The sequence below is a fragment of the Colobus angolensis genome, unplaced genomic scaffold, assembly GCF_000951035.1.
Source record: "Colobus angolensis palliatus isolate OR3802 unplaced genomic scaffold, Cang.pa_1.0 Scaffold172, whole genome shotgun sequence".
Classification (NCBI taxonomy): Eukaryota; Metazoa; Chordata; class Mammalia; order Primates; family Cercopithecidae; genus Colobus; species Colobus angolensis.
Window position 1 is genome coordinate 4,155,907 of NW_012114844.1, and position 19,806 is coordinate 4,175,712.

At 50.6% G+C, this 19,806-nt stretch overlaps 1 protein-coding gene across 1 annotated transcript; it reads left to right on the forward strand.

Moving 5' to 3' along the window:
- Positions 1 to 17,146, forward strand: CHRNB4 (cholinergic receptor, nicotinic, beta 4 (neuronal)). Its single transcript, XM_011938408.1, has 7 exons — positions 1 to 166; positions 5,374 to 5,522; positions 9,490 to 9,534; positions 9,637 to 9,746; positions 10,899 to 11,859; positions 15,574 to 16,209; positions 16,260 to 17,146. The coding sequence occupies exons 1-6, from the start codon at positions 112 to 114 to the stop codon at positions 15,730 to 15,732; spliced, it is 1,479 nt and encodes a 492-aa protein (XP_011793798.1). The 5' UTR covers positions 1 to 111; the 3' UTR covers positions 15,733 to 16,209; positions 16,260 to 17,146.
- Positions 17,147 to 19,806: the final 2,660 nt, after the last annotated feature.

Consider the following 19,806-nt stretch of genomic DNA (forward strand, 5'->3'; position numbering starts at 1 on the left):
CGCCAGCAAAGCTCTGGGGCCAGAACCGGCGCTCACTCGACCGCGCGGCTCACGGGTGCCCTGTGACCCCACAGCGGAGCTTGCAGCGGCTGCCACCCGGCCCCGCCAGCCATGAGGCACGCGCCTTCCCTGGTCCTTTTCCTCCTGGTAGCCCTTTGCGGGCGCGGTGAGTTCTTTTCGGGGAAGGAGGGAGGGGCGCCTGGGTTGGGCTGAAGGGGGCTGGACTGGCCACAGGTGGGAGGGAAGGAAGGATGCCCTACGCCCGGGTGAGTGGCCCGAGGTTGTCCTGGCCAAATGGGGGCGTGGGCAGGGCTGAGCCCACTCTCCGAAGCAGCGGGGGCGGGCCTGCGTGGGTGGGTCTGCCAGGTTTGGAGTGGAGGCCGCCTCTTCTCGGAGCCCTTGCGAGGGCCAGGGCCACCCTCCCGAGTGAGTGTCTGTGGGCTGGGCAGCGGGGCTGGATGGCACCGGCTTTGCAGGCACCGCGAGTCATCCCCAGTAGTCTGGGAGGCTGCAAGTGCACCGACTCCCACTCCCAACAGGGCCGAGGCTCCTTCCTTGCCTAAGAGGTGACTTTCTTGAAGCGTGAGCTCAGAGGAGCCGGCCACCTGGGCGGTGTAGGCACTTGGGAGTGAATCTGCTGCTCAGACTTAGAGAGAAGCCTCCTCCAACACAGCTGTGGTAGAGATGGGGAAACTGGGCCAAGAGGGAAGGGGGCTTGCCCAAATCACCAGCCCTGGAATGTTTTGTGCTTTGCGGGTAGATCTCCCAGGAAACACATTTTATGGCACCACTGCCTCTGGTCACCCACCCAAGGTGTGCCGGGCCTGGACAGGCAGCTTGACTGAGTGCCAGGCTGGTGAAGTCGGGCCTGCCACTCAGGAAGGAGACCCCAGCCCTTCTCCAGGTAGAGTGCAAATATGGGGACTGCCTTCTCAGGGTCTCAGTTTCCCCACCTGAATTCCAAGGGCCCTACTAGCTCCTACACTCACCCAGGCTTTTCCTCCAAGCCCCAGTCAGCCTAGAGGACCAGGGCTACCTCTTCCTTGGATAGAGACCCACCATAGAGGTGGAAGGAGGTAGGAGTCAGGGAATATATAAGGGGCTAATAGTCTGAGAGGAAGCCATAGCTGGAATTCTAAACTGTGTGAGTGTGTGTCCAGTTTGGGAAAGCATATCCAATCTAAAAATTCATATTGAAAAATATGGAAAGATATCCCCATCATTTTGGAATACAAACTACAGAAAGTAAGTTTGTACTACTCCTATAAAGAAGAGGAGCTCTCACCAAAGATGGTGTCTGCAGGCAGTCCGTGTATCATGGCTCTGCTACTACTTGCTGGGTGACCCTGTGCCATTTCTTTCACCATCCTGGACCTCAGTTTCTCCATCTGTTCTATGGAGATAATATGCCCTGCCTACATATTTCGAGACTTGGATGTGTGTGAGGGCCAGTTGCAGTGTTTCTTAGGTGTGGTCCTGGGGTGGCCTGTATCATCACCCTGTACAGATTTCTGGGCCCCACCCTAGGCTCACAGGATCAGAATCTATGGGAATAAAGCCTAGGAATCCAGGTGATTAATTCACATGATTGAAGAAACACTAATAATATGTTATAAGCTCTTTATAAAAGATAAATTCTCTACTTAAAAAAAAATCATAGCTGCCTTTTAATAAATATAAATATCATGTTCCCTTCCTCAGTTAAGGACCTACACCCCAGTTGAAAAATCACTCTGCCTTTCCAGATGCAGAATCTAATCTTTCCAATAAGATTCTGTTAACTGTTACTTTCTGTAGCTTGTATTCCAAAACAATGGGTATATCTTTCCATTTTTTCAATATAAATTTTTAGGTTGGATATACCCTTCCAAACTGGACACACACTCACACAGTTTAGAAGTCCAGCTATGGCTTCCTCTCAGATTATTAGCCCCTTTCTGGGAGGGAACAATTTTTCCCAAGAAGGCCTAGAAGACAAAACCCTGGGCAGAGGCTGGGGGCGGGGGCCCACTCCTCATCAGAATCATTGAATCATGACTGATGCCTAGTGGTGGCTTCTCTGTTTAACTGTCAGCCCATGGGCTGGGATGTGACCCCTAACTGTGCTGCAGAAGCTTCCACCCATCCGGGGCCACCCCTGCCATCTGGGGGCAAAAGGCCTGTTGCTTGTCTTTTGAGCCCAGCAGGCCTCACAGGCATTCAGTACATTGGAAAGTTTAAGCATGTGCTGGGCTGGGCTCCCCTGCCCCCTTCTGGGGAGGCAAGTGGGGTGCATTCCAGCCCCCAGTATCCCTGCTGTTTATTCCCACCCTTCACCGACCCCCCCGCACCCCCCCCATACACTCACAAGTACAAACACAGGCGCGGTCGTGGGCACACACTGCCCAGGACAGCACCATTTCCAACCCCTGCAGGGCAGTCTCCTTACAGGGAAGCTAATGAGGCACTGAAGAAGGCTCAGGGGTCAGGGAATACCTCTGTCGGAAAGAGGCTCCTAGACCTGGTTCCTCCTCTGACTTGCTGGGGGCACTTGAGAAAGTTTCTTCCCCTCTTTGGTCTCAGTTTCCCCAGCTGAGAAACAGGGGGTTGGGCCAGATGGTCTAGGGTTCCGGGAACCTCTAACTCGAGCCCACAGCTGGTGGTCAAGATGGGGAGTCCCTCTGGGTCAGCTGAATGCCTGAGAGGCAGGGCAGGCCCAAAGATGAGCCACCTAAGCACATCAGGTGGGCTGGGAGCTGGAGCATGAGCCCCACAGCCTACAGAGCAGCCCTGGACTTGGGAGCTCAGTCGGACCGGCCCAGTGGGACTTCAGAGATGTGGGCTCCAGCCTCGCCTAGTATTGCAGGGCTGGGGCATGGGAGCTGCAGATTCTGACCCCAGAGCTGCCTCAGACATGCCAGACGGGCTTGGGCAAGACACACCCCTCTTTATGAATAAGTCGGTCCAAACAGACATGCTAAAGAAGGGCTGTGGGAGGGACCCAGCTCTAGCCTGGGGCTACAGACTGGCTTCCAGGGTACTCAAGCAGCTGGCCTCTGGGAAAGGGGTCCTGAGTATAAGAGGCAGGGCTCAGAATCTAGGCCAACCATCCGTAGGACCCCCATCTGGAGAGCCCAGGGCGGCCTGGGGGAGGGGCAGCAGGCAGCAGGTGCACTAGGAGCATCTTTCACAAGGCACTAAATATTGCATCTGCTCCAGATAGGCAGCGAGTTGGAAAGTGGATGGAGTAGGCAGGGTGGCGGCTCTCCCCACAACCAGGAGTCCAGCCCAGCACCCACCCTTGAGTCCACCTCAGGCCTGCCTAATTGGGTTGGTCTGTGCTCTGGGCCCTCTGGCCCTACCCACAGAGGGAGGGGTTTGGTGCAACTAGGTGAACTGGCCCTTGCGGGAAGATGTAATTGACTCCTGAGCCTGGCGAGCCAGGCAGCCCCTCGCCAGCATCCCCACCCCCACCTCTCCAGCCCGCCTTATTCCCTGATCCTCCCACCTGCTTCCCTGCCCCAGCACTGTTTCCTCTGCTCACTCCCATCTCTTTTCTTGCTCCCAGGCTTGCCTCCTCAGATGTCCTTGATTCTCCTGAGTCTCCCTTTTTCCAAGCCACCTCCTCTCTGTTTTACACATTCTCCCTGAAGACACCAGAGTACACAAGCTCAAGTCCCTGAACCTCACCTTTACTCCCAGACATGTGAGGGAGAAGACATAAAGACCCAAACACCACTTTGCAAGAGATTGGGTGTGTGCAGAGGAGCAGATCTGAGGCTACGGAAGCTCAGGGGTGCTCCCTGCAGGAGGCGGCATTTAGGCTGGGTCTGGAATGTGGCTCTGAGCTAAGACCTCTCCTGGAAACTCCAGACGAGGAGCCAGCTGCCAGTTGGACCCCTCCGTTTGGTGTCTCAGAGGGACCTTACACTCTGTAGGTCTAAGTCTGAACCTGGAAAATCCCCCCCGCCCCGTCTCAGCTCTGTTTCTTCTTAGGGAAAGCACCACCTCGTACCCACTTCTGCACCCAAACTCACATGTGAGTAATGGGGCTGTTCCCCTGCACTGTAAGTGCTCTGGTGGCAGGAACCATTTCTGGCTTTTGCTTGCTATTATCCTCAAAATGTAAAGTACCTGGCACAAGACAGACCCTCAGATAATTCATAACTGGTGGGCTGGGGGCAATCCTGGCAGAAGAAACAGTGTGTTCAAAGAAGTGAGACAAGCTGGGTGTGGTGGTGCACACATATAGTCCCAGCTACTAAGGAGGCTGAGGTGGGAGGATCCTTTGAATCCAGGAGGAATCACTTGAAACCAGCCTGGGCAACATAGCAAGACCCTGTCTCTAAAAGAAAGAAAAAAAAAAGGAAGTGAGACAGTGAAGGTCACAGGGGGAAAGGCAAACAGTAGGCTATGGCCAGAAGAGAGAGTATCTGAGTATCTGGGGTAGAGGTAGAGAGGTGGGAAAAAATCAGAGTGAGAAAGATAAGCCAGTGTCAGCAGGGAAAGGGCCTTGAATGCTGAGCCAAAACATTTGATTTTTAAATCCACCTACAGCTCTGAGAGTTGTGGGTAGGCAAGTGCCCTAGACCAGTTTGCTGTAGAAAGACCACTCTGGCAATGTATGGTACATGGATAACAGGGGCAGACTGGGGGTGGAGAGACCAGAAGGAGGGCAGGGGTAGGGAGGTGGGGACATGGCTGTAGCATTAGAGATAAGGAGGACAGACTGAGGGACTTGGAAGGTAAAAGACAGGACTAGGGTTGGGCATGGTGGCTCACACCTGTAATCCCAGCACTTTGAGAGGCCAGTGTGGGCAGATCACCTGAAGCCAGGAGTTCTAGAGCAGCCTGGCCAACATGGTGAAACCCCGTCTCTACTAAAACACAAAACTTAGCCGGATGTGATGGCATAGGCCTGTAATCCCAGCTACTCTGGAGGCTGAGACAGGAGAATTGCTTGAACTCAGGCAGCAGAGGTTGCAGTGAGCCAAGATCACACCACTACACTCCAGCCTGAGCGACAGAGTGAGACTCTGTCTCAAAAACAAAAAAAAAAAGGCAGGACTAAATGGCCACTTCGATGAACCAAGGGAGAGGTCAAGAAGAGACACCCAGTCTTTGTGCCAGATATGTAGCGTGTGGGATGCCATTCATTGCTAGAAGGAAGAGGAGGGGGAAGAGGTATGGCATGGGAGGAGACAGTGGAGCTCTGTGTTGAGTATATTTAATTTGAAGTCCTCAAGGAGAGACAGGCCTGCCAGCACCTTCACTGCTTCAGCCAGCCCTAAGGGCACCTGTGTTCCCTCTCAGCTCTCCGCTTTGCTGCCACGGGCTGCAGTGGGGGTCAGGTGCACAAGGGCCCAGCAGGTCTGACTGTGTGTGTTTTCCCAGGGGACTGCCGCGTGGCCAATGCAGAGGAAAAGCTGATGGACGACCTTCTGAACAAAACCCATTACAATAACCTGATCCGCCCAGCCACCAGCTCCTCACAGCTCATCTCCATCAAGCTGCAGCTCTCCCTGGCCCAGCTTATCAGCGTGGTAGGTGCAGAGGGCAGCTGTGGCTCATGCTCAGGCGGAGAGGCTGCTCATGCCCAAGCCCCAGGCGATCATTGGCCAGAGGAATGAAACTACTATAGTTGACTTAGACTTACCAGTACACATCAGGGAGGTTGCAGAGGGGTCCATGAAGTTCATAGGTGTCCAATATTTAATGAAGTCATGGTTTTGTTATAACAAAGAAGAAATGAGGGTAAGAACGGGGTGACATTGGGTAGGCAGCCAATGGGCCTGCCATAGACTCTGCTCAGCTGGGTCTCCAGCATGACCATAAGCTTCTGTTCCTTGTCCTCACAGCCCCACCCTATTCTCTCCCCTAGCCTGCTCAGATAACCTTTTATATGCTTCCTACTTGTTCGGAGAAATAAGAACCAGACTGGGGGAACTGATGGATACACAGGCCTAGGTGTAGGGGCAGGACCAGAGGCAGTGCAGTACCTATAGAGCCAGGTCGGTGAGGGTCTAGACGGTGGGCGTGGCTGCTGCAGGCATGGAAAGGAGGAGTGGTACTGTTGTCAGATTCTCCATGTGTGGATGTGGGGCAGAGGCGGGAGTGCTGAGGGAGGAGGTGCCTGGGAATTTCTCTTCTCTCTGCTGCCTCTGAGTTGAAGATGTCAGAGGGAACCATGGCCTATTGTAAACCTTCCCATGTCCCCATCCACAGGGTTAGAACCCCGTCCCTGGAAGCAGATCTGGGGGAGCATTCACAAGGGGAGAGTGCAGGGCGCTGTGTCCAGCCAGGGGAAAGAGATCAGTAAGGGGGCTGACCCTCCTCTGGCCAGGTGGCTGCCTTCTGAAATGCCAGACTCTCTCTCTAACACGGTTGGCCCACACACACCCAGCCTGTCAAACCTACAGCCCTCAGGAAGGTTTTGGCCAAATTAATGACTGGCTCCATCTCCTGGGAGGACACACAGCCCCAGGATGGGGAGGGCTGTAGAGCTGTGTACTCTCTGCCCCTCTCCCTCCATAGTCAGACTGGAAAGAAGGAGGGCTTTCAGCCAGGCTTGCTCAGGCTGGTGTCTGAGTGTTATTGTCCAGTCCAGTGTTTCTTGCTTAATGAGGTGAGCCCAGCTGCTGCTGTGCAGCTGCCGCCCTAGTGAGGGTGAACGAGCGGGAGGCTCTGCCACACTTCCAGACTCAGGCTGCCTGGTCAGATCTGCTCTGCGGGCCTTATAGGGTGATAGAGGCTGCCAGAAGGAGGAGGGGATGCAACCACCAGCCCCCAGGCATGCAAGTTATATTTCTGAAAGCTTATGTATACAGTAATTATTAGGTTGTGGGTTGCCAGGCCAGGAGGGGGTATTGTCCTCCTATTTTTCAGGGTTTATTTATTTGAGGAGGGAGGGTTATAGGTACAACAAGTTTAAAGATGGAAATTTTTAGAGAGCATGTAGGGATTTAGTGCTGGGTAAGGCAAACAGGCTTGTCAAAGCACCTGTTTTATAATTGACTTCTGAGTCTGGTGAGCCAGGCACTCCCTCACCAGCATCCCCACCCTCACCTCTCCAGCCCTCCTTATTCCCTGACCCTTCCACCTGCTCCCCTGCCCCAGCACTGTTTCCTCTGCTCATTCTCATCTCTTTTCCTGCTCCTTGGCTTGCCTATTTCGAGGTCCTTGACTCTCCTCTGAGTCTCCCTCTTTCCAAGCCATTTCCCCTGTACTTGACACATTCTCCTAGAAAACACCAGCATACACAAGCTCAAGTCCCTGAACCTCACCTTTACTCCCAGACATGTGAGGGAAATGACATAAAGACCCAAATGCCACTTGGCAAGAGATCAGGGGTAGGCAGGGGGGCAGATCTGAGGCTATGGAAGCTCAGGGGGTAAGTTTAAACCCAAATATATCAGTAACTACATTAAATGTAAATGGCCTAAATATTCTAATCAAAATGAGACAATTGCCATGCATTCTTCTTCTCCCTTCTCCTTCCCCACCAACAGCTTGGAATGTGGAATTTATAGTTGGAGCTCCAACAGTTATTTTGGTCCATTCTTATGAGGGCCACACTCTAGGTATGGTGGAGAAGAAAGTAGGAAAGAATCTGGATACCTATCAGAACTTTGTAGAGCAGAACTGCCATATATGTCTAAAGTGTTAACATGAGAGGGACATGAATTACTACTTTATTTAAGCCTGTGTTACTCTGGATCACTGTTACTGGCAGCCAAACCTTATCTTACTGGTAATCTTATATAGTTGTAGGTTTCTTGAGGAAATGTCTCCCAAAATGAGATCAGTATGCTGGAAGTTATCTTGATGAAGGAGAGGCAGCAAAAATAGTACAGACTGAGAACACAAGACTTATCCAAAGTACTAAAAAAGGCCAGGGGGCTGGAGTACAGAACAGAGGGACATAAAGAGGTGAAGTGTGGCTGGGAAACCTGGCAAGGCCCTGTAGACCCTGTGAAGGAGCAACATTTTTATTCTGTAAGTGAAGGTAGCCAAGGAAGTAATCTAAACAGGGATAAAATTGAGGGAGGAAATGACAGGAACTTTGGAAGATTTATTTTGGCTGCATAGGAAGAAGAGATATGTGTGTGTGTGTATGGTGGCAGTGTACAGAATGAACATAGACCAGCTAGGAGGGTCTTACATGGTCCAGGTGAGACGTGGATGATGGTGGCCTGGCTTATCATGGTAGGATTCATGTATTTACTCAGAAAAGATTTATGGAGTGTCCAACATGTCACATACTCTTCTAGCTGCCTTATTTCCTCATAGCCATTAGATTCTAGTGGGAGGTGGCAGACAATACACAGATAGATAGATGGTGTTTAGGTATGAGAAATGCTATGGAAAAAAAATAAGACGACTGGTGATGTGGCTTGCACCTGTAATGCCAGCACTTTGGGAGGCTGAGATGCGTGGATCACTTTAGCTCAGGAATTTGAGACCAGCCTGGGCATCATGATGAGTCCCCATCTCCACAAAAAATTTTTTTAAATTTAGCCAGGTATGGTGGCCTGTGCCTGTGGTCTGAGCTACTCAGGAGCCTGAGGTGGGAGGATCACTTGAGCCTGGGAGGTGGAGGTTGCAGTGAGCAAAGATCACGCCACTGTCCTCCAGCCTGGGTGACAGAGTGAGACCCTGTCTCAAGAAAAACACACACACACACACACGAAAGAAAGAAAAATAAGGCAGGGCAGGGACAGAGGTGCTACTTTATGTAGGTCAGGGAAGATTTCTCGGATAGGATGACATTTCTGAGAATAGAAGAAAGTGTGGAAGCATCCCGGTGGGTTTCCAGGAAAAGGGAACAGTGTGCGGGAGCAAAGAGGCAGTGCAGTGGAAATAGAATGAGCAAACGGCAGAGTGTTGAGATAGAGGTCATAGAGCTAATGGGATGAGGGGTGGTGGGGAGGCAGATCATTAGCGCCTTGTAGACTCTAAGCAGAACTTTGGTTTTTACTTTGAATGAGATGCAGCAGCAGAGCAATTAGTCAAAGGGATTGAGATTGTAAAGGGATCACCCTGGTTACCATGTAGAGAATAGACTAAAGGCAGGCCAGGGCAGAGCAGGAAGCCCAGTTAGGGGACTGCAGTAGTCTAAGTGACAGATGATGGTGGCGGTGGAGAGAAGCAGACAAATATGAGATGCTTTAGGAGATATAACTTACAAGACTTAAGTTTTTGTCTTAAGTGATGGATGGATCAGAGAGCAAAGTATCAGAGACAATGTCCACGCTTCTGGCTTGTGGAACTGAATGGCTAGGGGTGCCATTCACTGAGACAATGAAGCCAAAGGAGGATCAGGTTTTGGGGAAGATCATGAGCTTTGTGTCAAACATGCTGAGTGTGACATACCTTTGGGCCATCCAAGAGATGTTGGGGTGGCAGTTGGTCACATGGACCTGGAGCTCACAGCCTTTTGCACAATAAAGTGAAATCCATTTGTGAGGCTCCTCCTTCCTGGTTAACTGATAGCCCTGTTTCCCTCCCCAGAATGAACGAGAGCAGATCATGACCACCAATGTCTGGCTGAAACAGGTAAGTGCCCTGAAGGGCCCCTAGCCCAAGAGATCTTTTCTTGAGGGCTGCCCTTTGGTGGCAGTGGACCTACAAGTGACAGGGCCTTGCCTGTCTGTCCAGGAATGGACTGATTACCGCCTGACCTGGAACATCTCCCGCTACGAGGGTGTGAACATCCTGAGGATCCCCGCCAAGCGCATCTGGTTGCCTGACATCGTGCTCTACAACAAGTGAGTGGCAGGGTTGGTGGAGGCCTGGTGACAGCCAGGCCAGGGCAGCAGGCCCAGCCCTAAGACTCATCCAGGCCTGAGTCCAACCCTGAGCCCCATCTCTGCTTTACCCAGCCTTCCAGGCCATCAAGCTAAAAGAGAAACAGAGGTGAGCAGAGCCAGAGCCCTCAGTTACAGATGGGGAGTTGGAGGCTGAGGGAGGGGAGGGGCCTTGTCTGATTCACTGAAGCACAGCTGGGACCAGAGCAGTGTCCTGACCTCAAGCCCAGTGCCCTTTCTATGCTCCATACTATCCTTTTGAGCCTCTGTTGCTTTGCCAGTGTTGGTGTTGGTACCACTGACTTACTATGCATAAATATCTTAGGCAGGTGGAGGAAGCCAAAGAGACTCTCCCTGAGTCATGATTATACTAGCAGTAGCATGTAATGGCTAAGAGTGTGTGGTCTGGGGTCAGACAGACCTGAGTTCAAATCTCAGCTGTCCTGCTTACAAGTTTTCTGACCTTGAAGAAGTCACTTAACCTCTCTGGGCCTTGGCTTTCCCATCTGTAGAATGGGGATAATAATAAAACCTGCCTCACTGGACTACTGAGAGGCTTAAATGAGCTCTTAAATTCCATGGGAAGCCTTAAGAGTGCTTGACGGACCGGGCGTGGTGGCTCACGCCTGTAATCCCAGGACTTTGGGAGGCTGAAGCGGGTGGATCACCTGAGATCAGGAGTTTGAGACCAGCCTGATCAACATGGAGAAACCCCATCTCTACCAAAAATACAAAATTAGCCGGGCATGGTGGTGCATGCCTATAATCCCAGCTACTCGGGAGGCTGAGACAGGAGAATCGTTTGAACCCGGGAGGTGGAGGTTGCGGTGAGCCGATGTCACACCATTGCACTCCAGCCTGGGCAACAGAGTAACAGTCCGTCTCAAAAACAAACAAACAAAAAAGAATGCTTTGGTGCTTTGATGGTAGGGCTCTCTCCATGACATAGTTGCCAACAAAAGCAGGCCCCTTTCAGTGAGGGCCTGGGGGACTGGAAGGGTGGAAGGGTGACTAGTGGGAAATAATCCCAAAGGGCTCTTCAGTGAGTTCTGAGAACAGGCCAGGCCTTGTGTATGGGTTTCACGATGTTCTTCATGCCCTGACCCTGCCCAGTGCTGACGGGACCTATGAGGTGTCTGTCTACACCAACTTGGTAGTCCGGTCCAACGGCAGCGTCCTGTGGCTGCCCCCTGCCATCTACAAGAGCGCCTGCAAGATTGAGGTGAAGTACTTTCCCTTCGACCAGCAGAACTGCACCCTCAAGTTCCGCTCCTGGACCTATGACCACACGGAGATAGACATGGTCCTCATGACACCCACAGCCAGCATGGATGACTTTACTCCCAGTGGTGAGTGGGACATAGTGGCCCTCCCAGGGAGAAGGACAGTGAACCCACAGGACCCCAGCTATGTGGACGTGACTTACGACTTCATCATCAAGCGCAAGCCTCTGTTCTACACCATCAACCTCATCATCCCCTGCGTGCTCATCACCTCACTGGCCATCCTCGTCTTCTACCTGCCGTCCGACTGCGGCGAGAAGATGACGCTGTGCATCTCTGTGCTGCTGGCGCTCACAGTCTTCCTGCTGCTCATCTCCAAGATCGTGCCGCCCACCTCCCTTGATGTGCCTCTCATCGGCAAGTACCTCATGTTCACCATGGTGCTGGTCACCTTCTCCATCGTCACCAGCGTCTGTGTGCTCAATGTGCACCACCGCTCACCCAGCACCCACACCATGGCACCCTGGGTCAAGCACTGCTTCCTGCACAAGCTGCCTACCTTCCTCTTCATGAAGCGCCCTGGCCCTGACAGCAGCCTGGCCAGAGCCTTCCCATCCAGCAAGTCACATGTGACCAAGCCCAAGGCCACCATCACCTCTACCAGCCCCTCCAAACTCTATGGGAACTCCATGTGCTTTGTGAACCCTGCCTCTGCAGCTCCCAAGTCTCCAGCCGGCTCCAGGGATTTCTGGCTGCGGTCCTCTGGGAGGTTCCGACAGGATGTGCAGGAGGCATTAGAAGGTGTCAGCTTCATCGCCCAGCACATGAAGAATGACGATGAAGACCAGAGTGTAAGTTGCTAGCCAGCCCCTGCCCACCTGCCCAACAGAAAGGGCTCAGATAGTAGCACCAGCTTCCCACTTCCTGCAGTTAATTCACAGGAGACAAGAACTCTCAAACTCTGAATAAGAAATCCAAAATTGAAATGAGTTTGTGTTAAATATTATAGCTTCATGCATCTGGGGAGGGGAAGGAAGTGCCAGTGATTTTGTTTGTTTGTTTGTTTTAGGTGTCCCAGAAGCAAACCCTAAGATGGGGACTTGGGTGCAGGTGGTTTACTTGGGATGTGATCCTGGGAAGCACAGTGAGGAAGGAGGGAAAGTGAGACAGGGAAAGGAGAATGAATAAGCAGGATACTGCCATGGGTGCCCGGGACTCAGTACCCTTGCAGACCCTCTGAGGACCCGTGGGAACAAGCCTTAGGATCACCGCCCTGGAAGGAGGCTGAGGTATTTACCCAGCAGCCCCCATTCCCTAAAGGATGAGGGTAGCCCCAGGACATTAACTCCCCTGCACTTCCAGGTAATGCCAGCCTGCCAGAGAAAGCGCCCTTGGTGCTGGAGAAAGCCCTGAGGCAGAGGAGAGAGGAAATGCAGGCACCAGAAATGGAAGGCTGGGAAGTGACTCTGCAGGCTTTAGGGAACACAGGTGGGCTGGGGTACCAAGCGCATCTGCCCCATCCTCTTCAGACTTGCAAAGAAGCCATTTAAGCACTTATATCTTTCAGGGCTTTAGGAACACCAGTAAATATACTATGATTACCACAGTAATGAATTAATCAATTGTGCTAACTAGAATTACAGATTTTTTATTTTATTTATTTATTTTTTAATTTGAGACAGAGTTTTGCTCTTGTCGCCTAGGCTGCAGTGCAGTGGCACAGTCTCGGCTCACTACAACCTCTGCCTCCCAGGTTCAAGTGCTTCTCCTGCCTCAGCCTCCCAAGTAGCTGGAATTACAGGTGCCAGCCATCACACCTGGTTAATTTTTGTATTTTTAATAGAGACAGGGTTTCACCATATTGGCCAGGCTGGTCTTGAACTCCTGACTTCAGGTGATCCACCCACCTCAGCCTCCCAAAGTGCTGGGATTACAGGTGTGAGCCACTGAACCTGACCTAGAATTACAGATTTTTTAAAAAGAGGTTTAATTTACTTTCACAGGACAAAGCAATGAGTGCTGGAGTCTGAGTATTTCACATGACTCCTTTGAATAAATAACACTTCTAAGGACAATGTCATAGTAACAACACAGAATGTGGTGGTGACAGAAATTTTCACACCCATTTCCATACCAGGAGGGAGAACAAGTTTCATGCTCTTGTGAATGTTCTCATATCAACACCCTCAGATCAGATTTTTTGGGCAGGTTTTTACTATACAACATGGTGTCTACCCCTGTGCAGCTGCATGGACAAAAATGCACGTCTCCTCATTCTTATCTTTTCAAGATTGCTTTCCACTCGCTGCATTCTCAAGGAGAAGCACCGGCATTCCATTAGTTAGCCCACAGAGAAAAGAGCAGGAACACCTCCAGAATCACACTGTGCCAAGAAAAGAAGAGAAATGCAAACAAATGGAATATAGAACATGAGATATTCTTCTGGTGTAGTTCTGGGACCAGCAGCACTGGCATCACCTGAGAGGTTATCAGAAATGCAGAGTCTCAGGCCCCAGTCCAGACCTGCTGGCTCCAAACCTGCATTTTAACCAGGTCCCCAGGAGATTCCCAGGCCCATTGCAGTTTGAGAAGCACAGCTTTATAGGATTCTCAGATTTCACTTTCTAAAACATTAATTTGATCATGCTATTACTTAGGTTAAACCATTCTGTAGGTCAGCATCACCTAATTCATTGGTTCCCAAACATTAATATGCAGCCTGGGGCCCTGCTGGCTAAGTGAGAACCACGTGGGCTATGCTGTAGGACCACCCTTTCTTGACTGAACCAGGATCTCTCAGGGAGGCATATTGGAGCCTGCATTTTTAACCAGTTCCTGGTGGTTCGTGTGCACATTCTAGATTGAGAAGTACTGGTCTCCTGCGTCCCTGGCTGAGCCGGCACCCACCCTGAACTCTCTTCTAAAGATCTCACCACCCCCTTGGCACTCACATACCTTCTGCTCTTTCTAGCTCAGTTAATTACAAGCCTCTTAAGGGAAGGAGCCAGGCAGGACCACTGTTATTATAATCGCCAGTGTTCATTAAGCTCCAACCACACATCAGGTGCTCTGCCAGGAGCTGACATACATTACTGCTAACCCTCCCTGGAATCCTGTGAAGTGGCTTTTAGTAGAACCCCCATTTTACAATAAGGAAGCTTTCAAAGCAAAGCTCAGAGAGGTTCACTGACTTGACCAGTGTCACACAGCTGGCCCAGGGCAGTGCCAGGCTCTGTACCAGATCTGCCTGACATCCTTAAACTCTCTTGCCCTTCCTAGTTTCTTGCCCTGCACCGAGCACATGGCCGGCTTATTGGTTGGTTGACTTCTTTATGGATAGTTGGAGAAAAGAGGCTTTCTTCCCTTCCAGAGCATGCCTGCCCCTAAACCAGCCCATGCTGCTTCTCATCTTCAGTACTTTCACCCACCCTGGTGATTAACTGGTCACTATAAATAGCACAAAAATATTAAAAGGGGGAAAAGCATGTGCGCGCACACACGTACGCACACGGACACCGCTTGAAATTAGGGCTGTTAAAAAGAAACCCAGGAAAGCCAAGGAGTGCTCTGTGGAGAGAGCTGTGCTGTGCCTGCTGAGTCTTGGGGACAGGTGCCAGTCATGCTTGGTTGCGGGTGTCGGGGTTGGCTTGACACAGGATTATCCTGCACATTAGATACACCGTTGACAGGGCCCTGACAAATTGGGTCACTGACATCAGCATACCCATTGCTGCCCACATTTCCAACTCCAGAGCCTCTGCTGATTTCCCAAGCCTTCTGATCCAGCCTGTCTCTGCCAGGGAAAGAATGCAGTGTGAGCCAGCCAGTCCAGGGGTGTGAAAGCAGGCATAGGGAAGGGAGGCCAGGATCCTGGGCACATGGGTGTTTCTCTGGGCTCTCCCCCAGTGCAAAGGAGACAGGGCCCATCTGTGGTGGCCCCTCTGGAGACCAGCCAGGTCTCTGCCAACCTCATACCCTGCAGCAGGGTCTAAGAAGACCACAGAGACCTGGATGATGCAGCAGGAGGAGGCTGGGTCTTAATTACAGGGAACAGACACTGCTGTGAACAGACTTGAACAAATTAAACAGCAGGATTTCCAGGTGTTCTGTAAGCCCCCGTTTCCCTGCTCCCACTGAACTAGGTGAGAGCCACCTAGTTCTTTCTTTAGCTAGAACCAGCTCAGGCAGTGAGTTTGGGGTGAAAGTGAGAAGATGGGGCTTCAAGATCCTCAGGCCCTATCTCCTATTTATAACCAGATTTTGTTTTCAAATCACAATATGCTGTATTAACAAGTCCTCACATTCCTAACTTTTCTGTACAGCCCAAGTTTCCAGTGGCCCTAAAGTGCTGTGGGGGACAGGCAGGGGTGGAGGTGGAGAACAGCCAGAGAGGCTCAGAGCTGCCCAGCTGATAGGCCAGTCTGGGACTCAGAACTTGCCCCCCTAGTATGCAGTTCCATGCCTGTGGCCTGTGGATTCCCTGGCCAGATAGTAAGGGCCTGACTTGGGGAGAGGAGGGACCCCAGTACTTGGCACCTGTGACCAGCCCTTCTCTCTGCCTACAGGTCATTGAGGACTGGAAGTACGTGGCTATGGTGGTAGACCGGCTGTTCCTGTGGGTGTTCGTGTTTGTGTGCATACTGGGCACTGTTGGGCTCTTCCTACCGCCCCTCTTTCAGACCCACACAGCTTCGGAAGGGCCCTACGCTGCCCAGCGTGACTGAGGGCCCCCTGGGTTGTGGGGTGAGAGGATGTGAGTGACCAGGTGAGCAGTTTGCTGCTTCCTTCTGGGTTGTGGCTGATGAGGCCCTAAATAAATTTGACCACTGGCCATCAACCCCATCGAACCAGCCACAGCCATGGAAGAGGCAAGGATGGGGGCCTGGACTGTCCTCTCTGAATGTCTTGGAGGGATCCCAGGAAGCCCTAGCAGGAGGGAGCTTCAGACAGTTCAATTCCGGCCTGTCTTCCTTCCCTGCACCGGGCAATGGGGATAAAGATGACATCATAGCAGCACCTACTATGTGCCAGCCATGGTGCTGGCCTGCCTCTCCATCGCCATCTCTCTCCACTTCCCCTTGTCCATTCCCTCACATACTTCTAGTTTCTTCCCAGCTCAGAGGCTTGGCTCAGAGCCTTGGCATTTACCATATCATCTTTTTTTTTTTTTTTTTTAAATGGAGTCGTGCTCTATCGCCCAGGCTGGAGTGCAGTGGCGCGATCTCGGCTCACTGCAACCTCCACCTCCCAGGTTCAAGTGATTCTCCTGCCTCAGCCTCCCAAGTAGCTGGGATTACAGGAAGCTACCACCACGCCCAGCTAATTTTTGTATTTTTGTTGGCCAGGCTGGTTTCGAACTCCTGACCTCAAGTGATCCAACTGCCTCGGCCTCCCAAAGTGCTAGGATTACAAGTGTGAGCCACTATGCCTGGCCTTCCCTATCTTCTACTTGAACCTTCTTTCTCTTCCCCCAGGCTTCCCAAGCTCTTTCCACAGCCACATCAGTCAGGGCATGGCTCCAATCTATTCTTTGCTTCAATGTCACCTCCTCTGAGAGGCCTTCCCTAACCACCCAATCATTCTAAAGCAGCCTCCCTACGATCACGTTACCCTGCCTCCTTCCTTGAGCACTCCTTGGTACCTGCCGCTTTTATCTGGTGGCATATTTGTCATCCACAACTCACCCACTGGAGTGTGAGCTCCATGAGAACAGGGACCTGCTCCTTCACATTCATGGTGGTATCCCCAGGGCCTAGGACAGAGCTTGGCCCACAGCAGGTGCTCAATAAATGTTTGCTGAATGAATGAATGGCCCCTACCCCTTCTTCAGATCCAGATGCCCCTCCTCTGAGCAGCCATCCCTAGTTTCCTCATCTGAAAGGCATGGCTTGCTCCTCCATGACTCTACGGCGCTGGTCATTTTGCAGTTCTCTATCATGGCTGGGTTCAGGTCTGTCTCCCACACCGATGCTCTGATTCACTCCTCACACATACTACCTTTTGCACAGTGCCTGGCATGTAGTAGGCACTCAAAATATTGGTGGAATGGAGGAGGTCGTTCTGAAAAATTCTATTTTAAAAATTACTATACAATAAAATTGACGTTTAAATATATAGTTCTAGGAATTGTAACACATGTATAGATAACCACCATCACAATCAGGACACAGGAAAGATCTGTCATCCAAAACAACTCCCTGCTGCTATTCCTTTAGACTCCTGACTCCCTGCACTCCTAGCCCCTGGCAACCACATATCTCTTCTCCATCACTACAGTTGGGTCTTTTCAAGAATGCCATTTAAATGGAATCATACAGTAGTGACCTTTGGAGACTGGCTTCTTTCATTCAGCATAGCGCCTTCAAAATTCAATCAAGCTGGGTTTTTTTGTATTGCTGAGGAGTGTTCAGTTGTATGATGTTGACGCATGTTTAGGCTGTTTCCAGTTTTTGGCAATTATGAATAGAGCTGATATAAAGATTCACATATAGGATTGTGTATGAATAAAAGTTTTCATTTATTTAAACACTCAGGAGGGTGATTGCTAGGTTATATGGTAAGTGTATATTTAACTTTATATGAAACTGTTGAGGCCAGGCATGGTGGCTCATGCCTGTAATCCCAACACTTTGGGAGGCTGAGGCGGCGAATCACCTAAGGTCAGGAGTTCAAGACCAGGTTGGCCAACATGGTAAAACCCTGTCTCTACTAAAAAGACAAAAATCAGCAAGGCATGGTGGTGTGTGTCTGTAATCCCAGCTACTTGGGAGGCTGAGGCAGGAGAATCACTTGAACGTGGGAGGCAGAGGCTGCAGTGAGTCGAGATTGTGCCACTGCACTCCAGCCTGGGTGACAGAGCGAGACTGTCAAAAAATATGTAATAATAATAATAATAATATGAATGAAAGAAAGAGAAACTGTCAAACTGTTTTCTGGAGTGGCTGTACCATTTTGCAATCCCACCAAAGTATGAGAGATCCAGTTTTTTAGCAACTGGATTCCACCCTGGTTATAATTTGCATGTCCCTGATGGCTAGTGATTTGAACATCTTCCATGTGCCTTTTTTTTTTTTTTGTCTTCTGTATACCTCTTTGGTGAAGAGTCTGTTTACCTCTTGCTCATTTAAAAAATTAAATTGTTCATTTCCTTACCATTGAGACTTTTTTTGAGAAAACTTTATTGAGGTATAATTTACATACCATAAAATCCACCCATTTTAAGTTTACAATTCAATGAATTTTCGTATGTTTATCACCAGAATCCAGTTTTAGAACATCTACATCACCCCAGTAAGATCCCTCTTATGCATCTATACTTACCGTTGAGTTTTGAGCGTTCCTTATACATTCTGGATACAAGACCTTTGTTAGATCTATGACTTACAGTATTGTCCCAATGGGGGACATTTGCCAAGAGATGAGAATGCTATAATTGGGGGCCTGAGAGGTGGGTCCCAATTCTTACAAACATCTTCCATTCCACAAACTATCTCCTTTGGTTTTAATATGGGTAAGCGGCACATTCTGGAAACAATAAAGACAACTCACCATCTGAACGCCAGGAGGGGAGTTTATGACAGAACTTCCTCCTGCGATAAAGGGATGTCAAAGAAGCCAACATCAAGGCGCCACCCCCATCCCTGGTGGGTGGTCAGAGAGGGCAGGAGGCTCCAGGGCACCCTGCCTGGCCAATCAGTGCACATTCTTGGGGTTGCAGATGGTGATGGGGAAGGGGATAGAGGGGTTCTGTGGGGGACTAGGGTGGGAACCCCAATGCCCTCTCAGATTGCTCCATCAGAAGAGCAAATGAGGCCGGACACAGTGGCTCATGCCTGTAATCCCAGCACTTTGGGAGGCCAAGGCAGGAGAAGCACTGAGCCCAGGAGTTCCAGACCAGTTTGGGCAACCACAGGAAGAAGCCCCTCTCCACAAAAATAAAAAATTAACCAGACGCGGTGGTGCCTGCCTGTGGTCCCAGCTGCTTCAGAGGTTGAGGTGGGAGGGTCGCTTGAGTCGGGGATGTGGGGACTACAATGAGCCGAGATGGAGTGGGGACTACAATGAGCCGAGATGGAGCCACCGCACTGCAGCCTTGGTGATAGGGTGAGACCTTGTCTCAGAAGAAGAAGAAGAAAAAGAACAAATGAAGCCTCATTTTAAATTCTGTCTTATCTTTCTTTAGTTTTTTTGGGAGAAAAGCTGTGTTGGGAGAGAAGCTGAGGCAGGGCTTGGAACATGTCCTGGGTCCAGGGTAAAACCCCTTTGAAACGTGTCTAGACTTGCCAGCTCCTTGCTTCTAGCACTCCCATTATCTCAAGTAGCCATATGTTTCAAAGAAGAATGCTAAACCGTCACAGTTGTAGTTCATTCGCTTCATACATCACTTCCTTTCAAACCCCACATCCTCACCACCTGTTTCTTTGATCATCAATAAATAGCATGGTCTCCCAGAGCTCAAGGCCTTCCCAGCCTCCATACTAGGATTGGCCCCCTGGTCCCACTTTCTCTCTTGCCTTTTCTCATTCCTTTGACTTCGTTGCCCCCACGGCCTGGTGTTGGGTCTGATCATCCCAACAAATTTTCATTAAGGAACAAGCCAAACATAATCTAAAGTTAAGAGCAGTATAACCTCCAGGTACCATCACCTTGCCTCGACAATTATCAACTCATGGCCAATATTGTTTTAACTAATTTCTACCCACCCCTAAACTATAAGAACTTAAAAAAAATACCAGTGTTACATCTAAAATACTTAACAATTACTTAATAGCATTAAATACATGAAGCCTCTTTCTGAG

Coding starts and splice junctions, on each gene's coding strand:
- CHRNB4 (XM_011938408.1), top strand. CDS start 112: ATGAGGCACGCGCCTTCCCTGGTCCTTTTCCTCCTGGTAGCCCTTTGC. Junction 167..5,373: donor GGTAGCCCTTTGCGGGCGCG/GTGAGTTCTTTT, acceptor GTGTTTTCCCAG/GGGACTGCCGCGTGGCCAAT. Junction 9,535..9,636: donor CCAATGTCTGGCTGAAACAG/GTAAGTGCCCTG, acceptor CTGTCTGTCCAG/GAATGGACTGATTACCGCCT.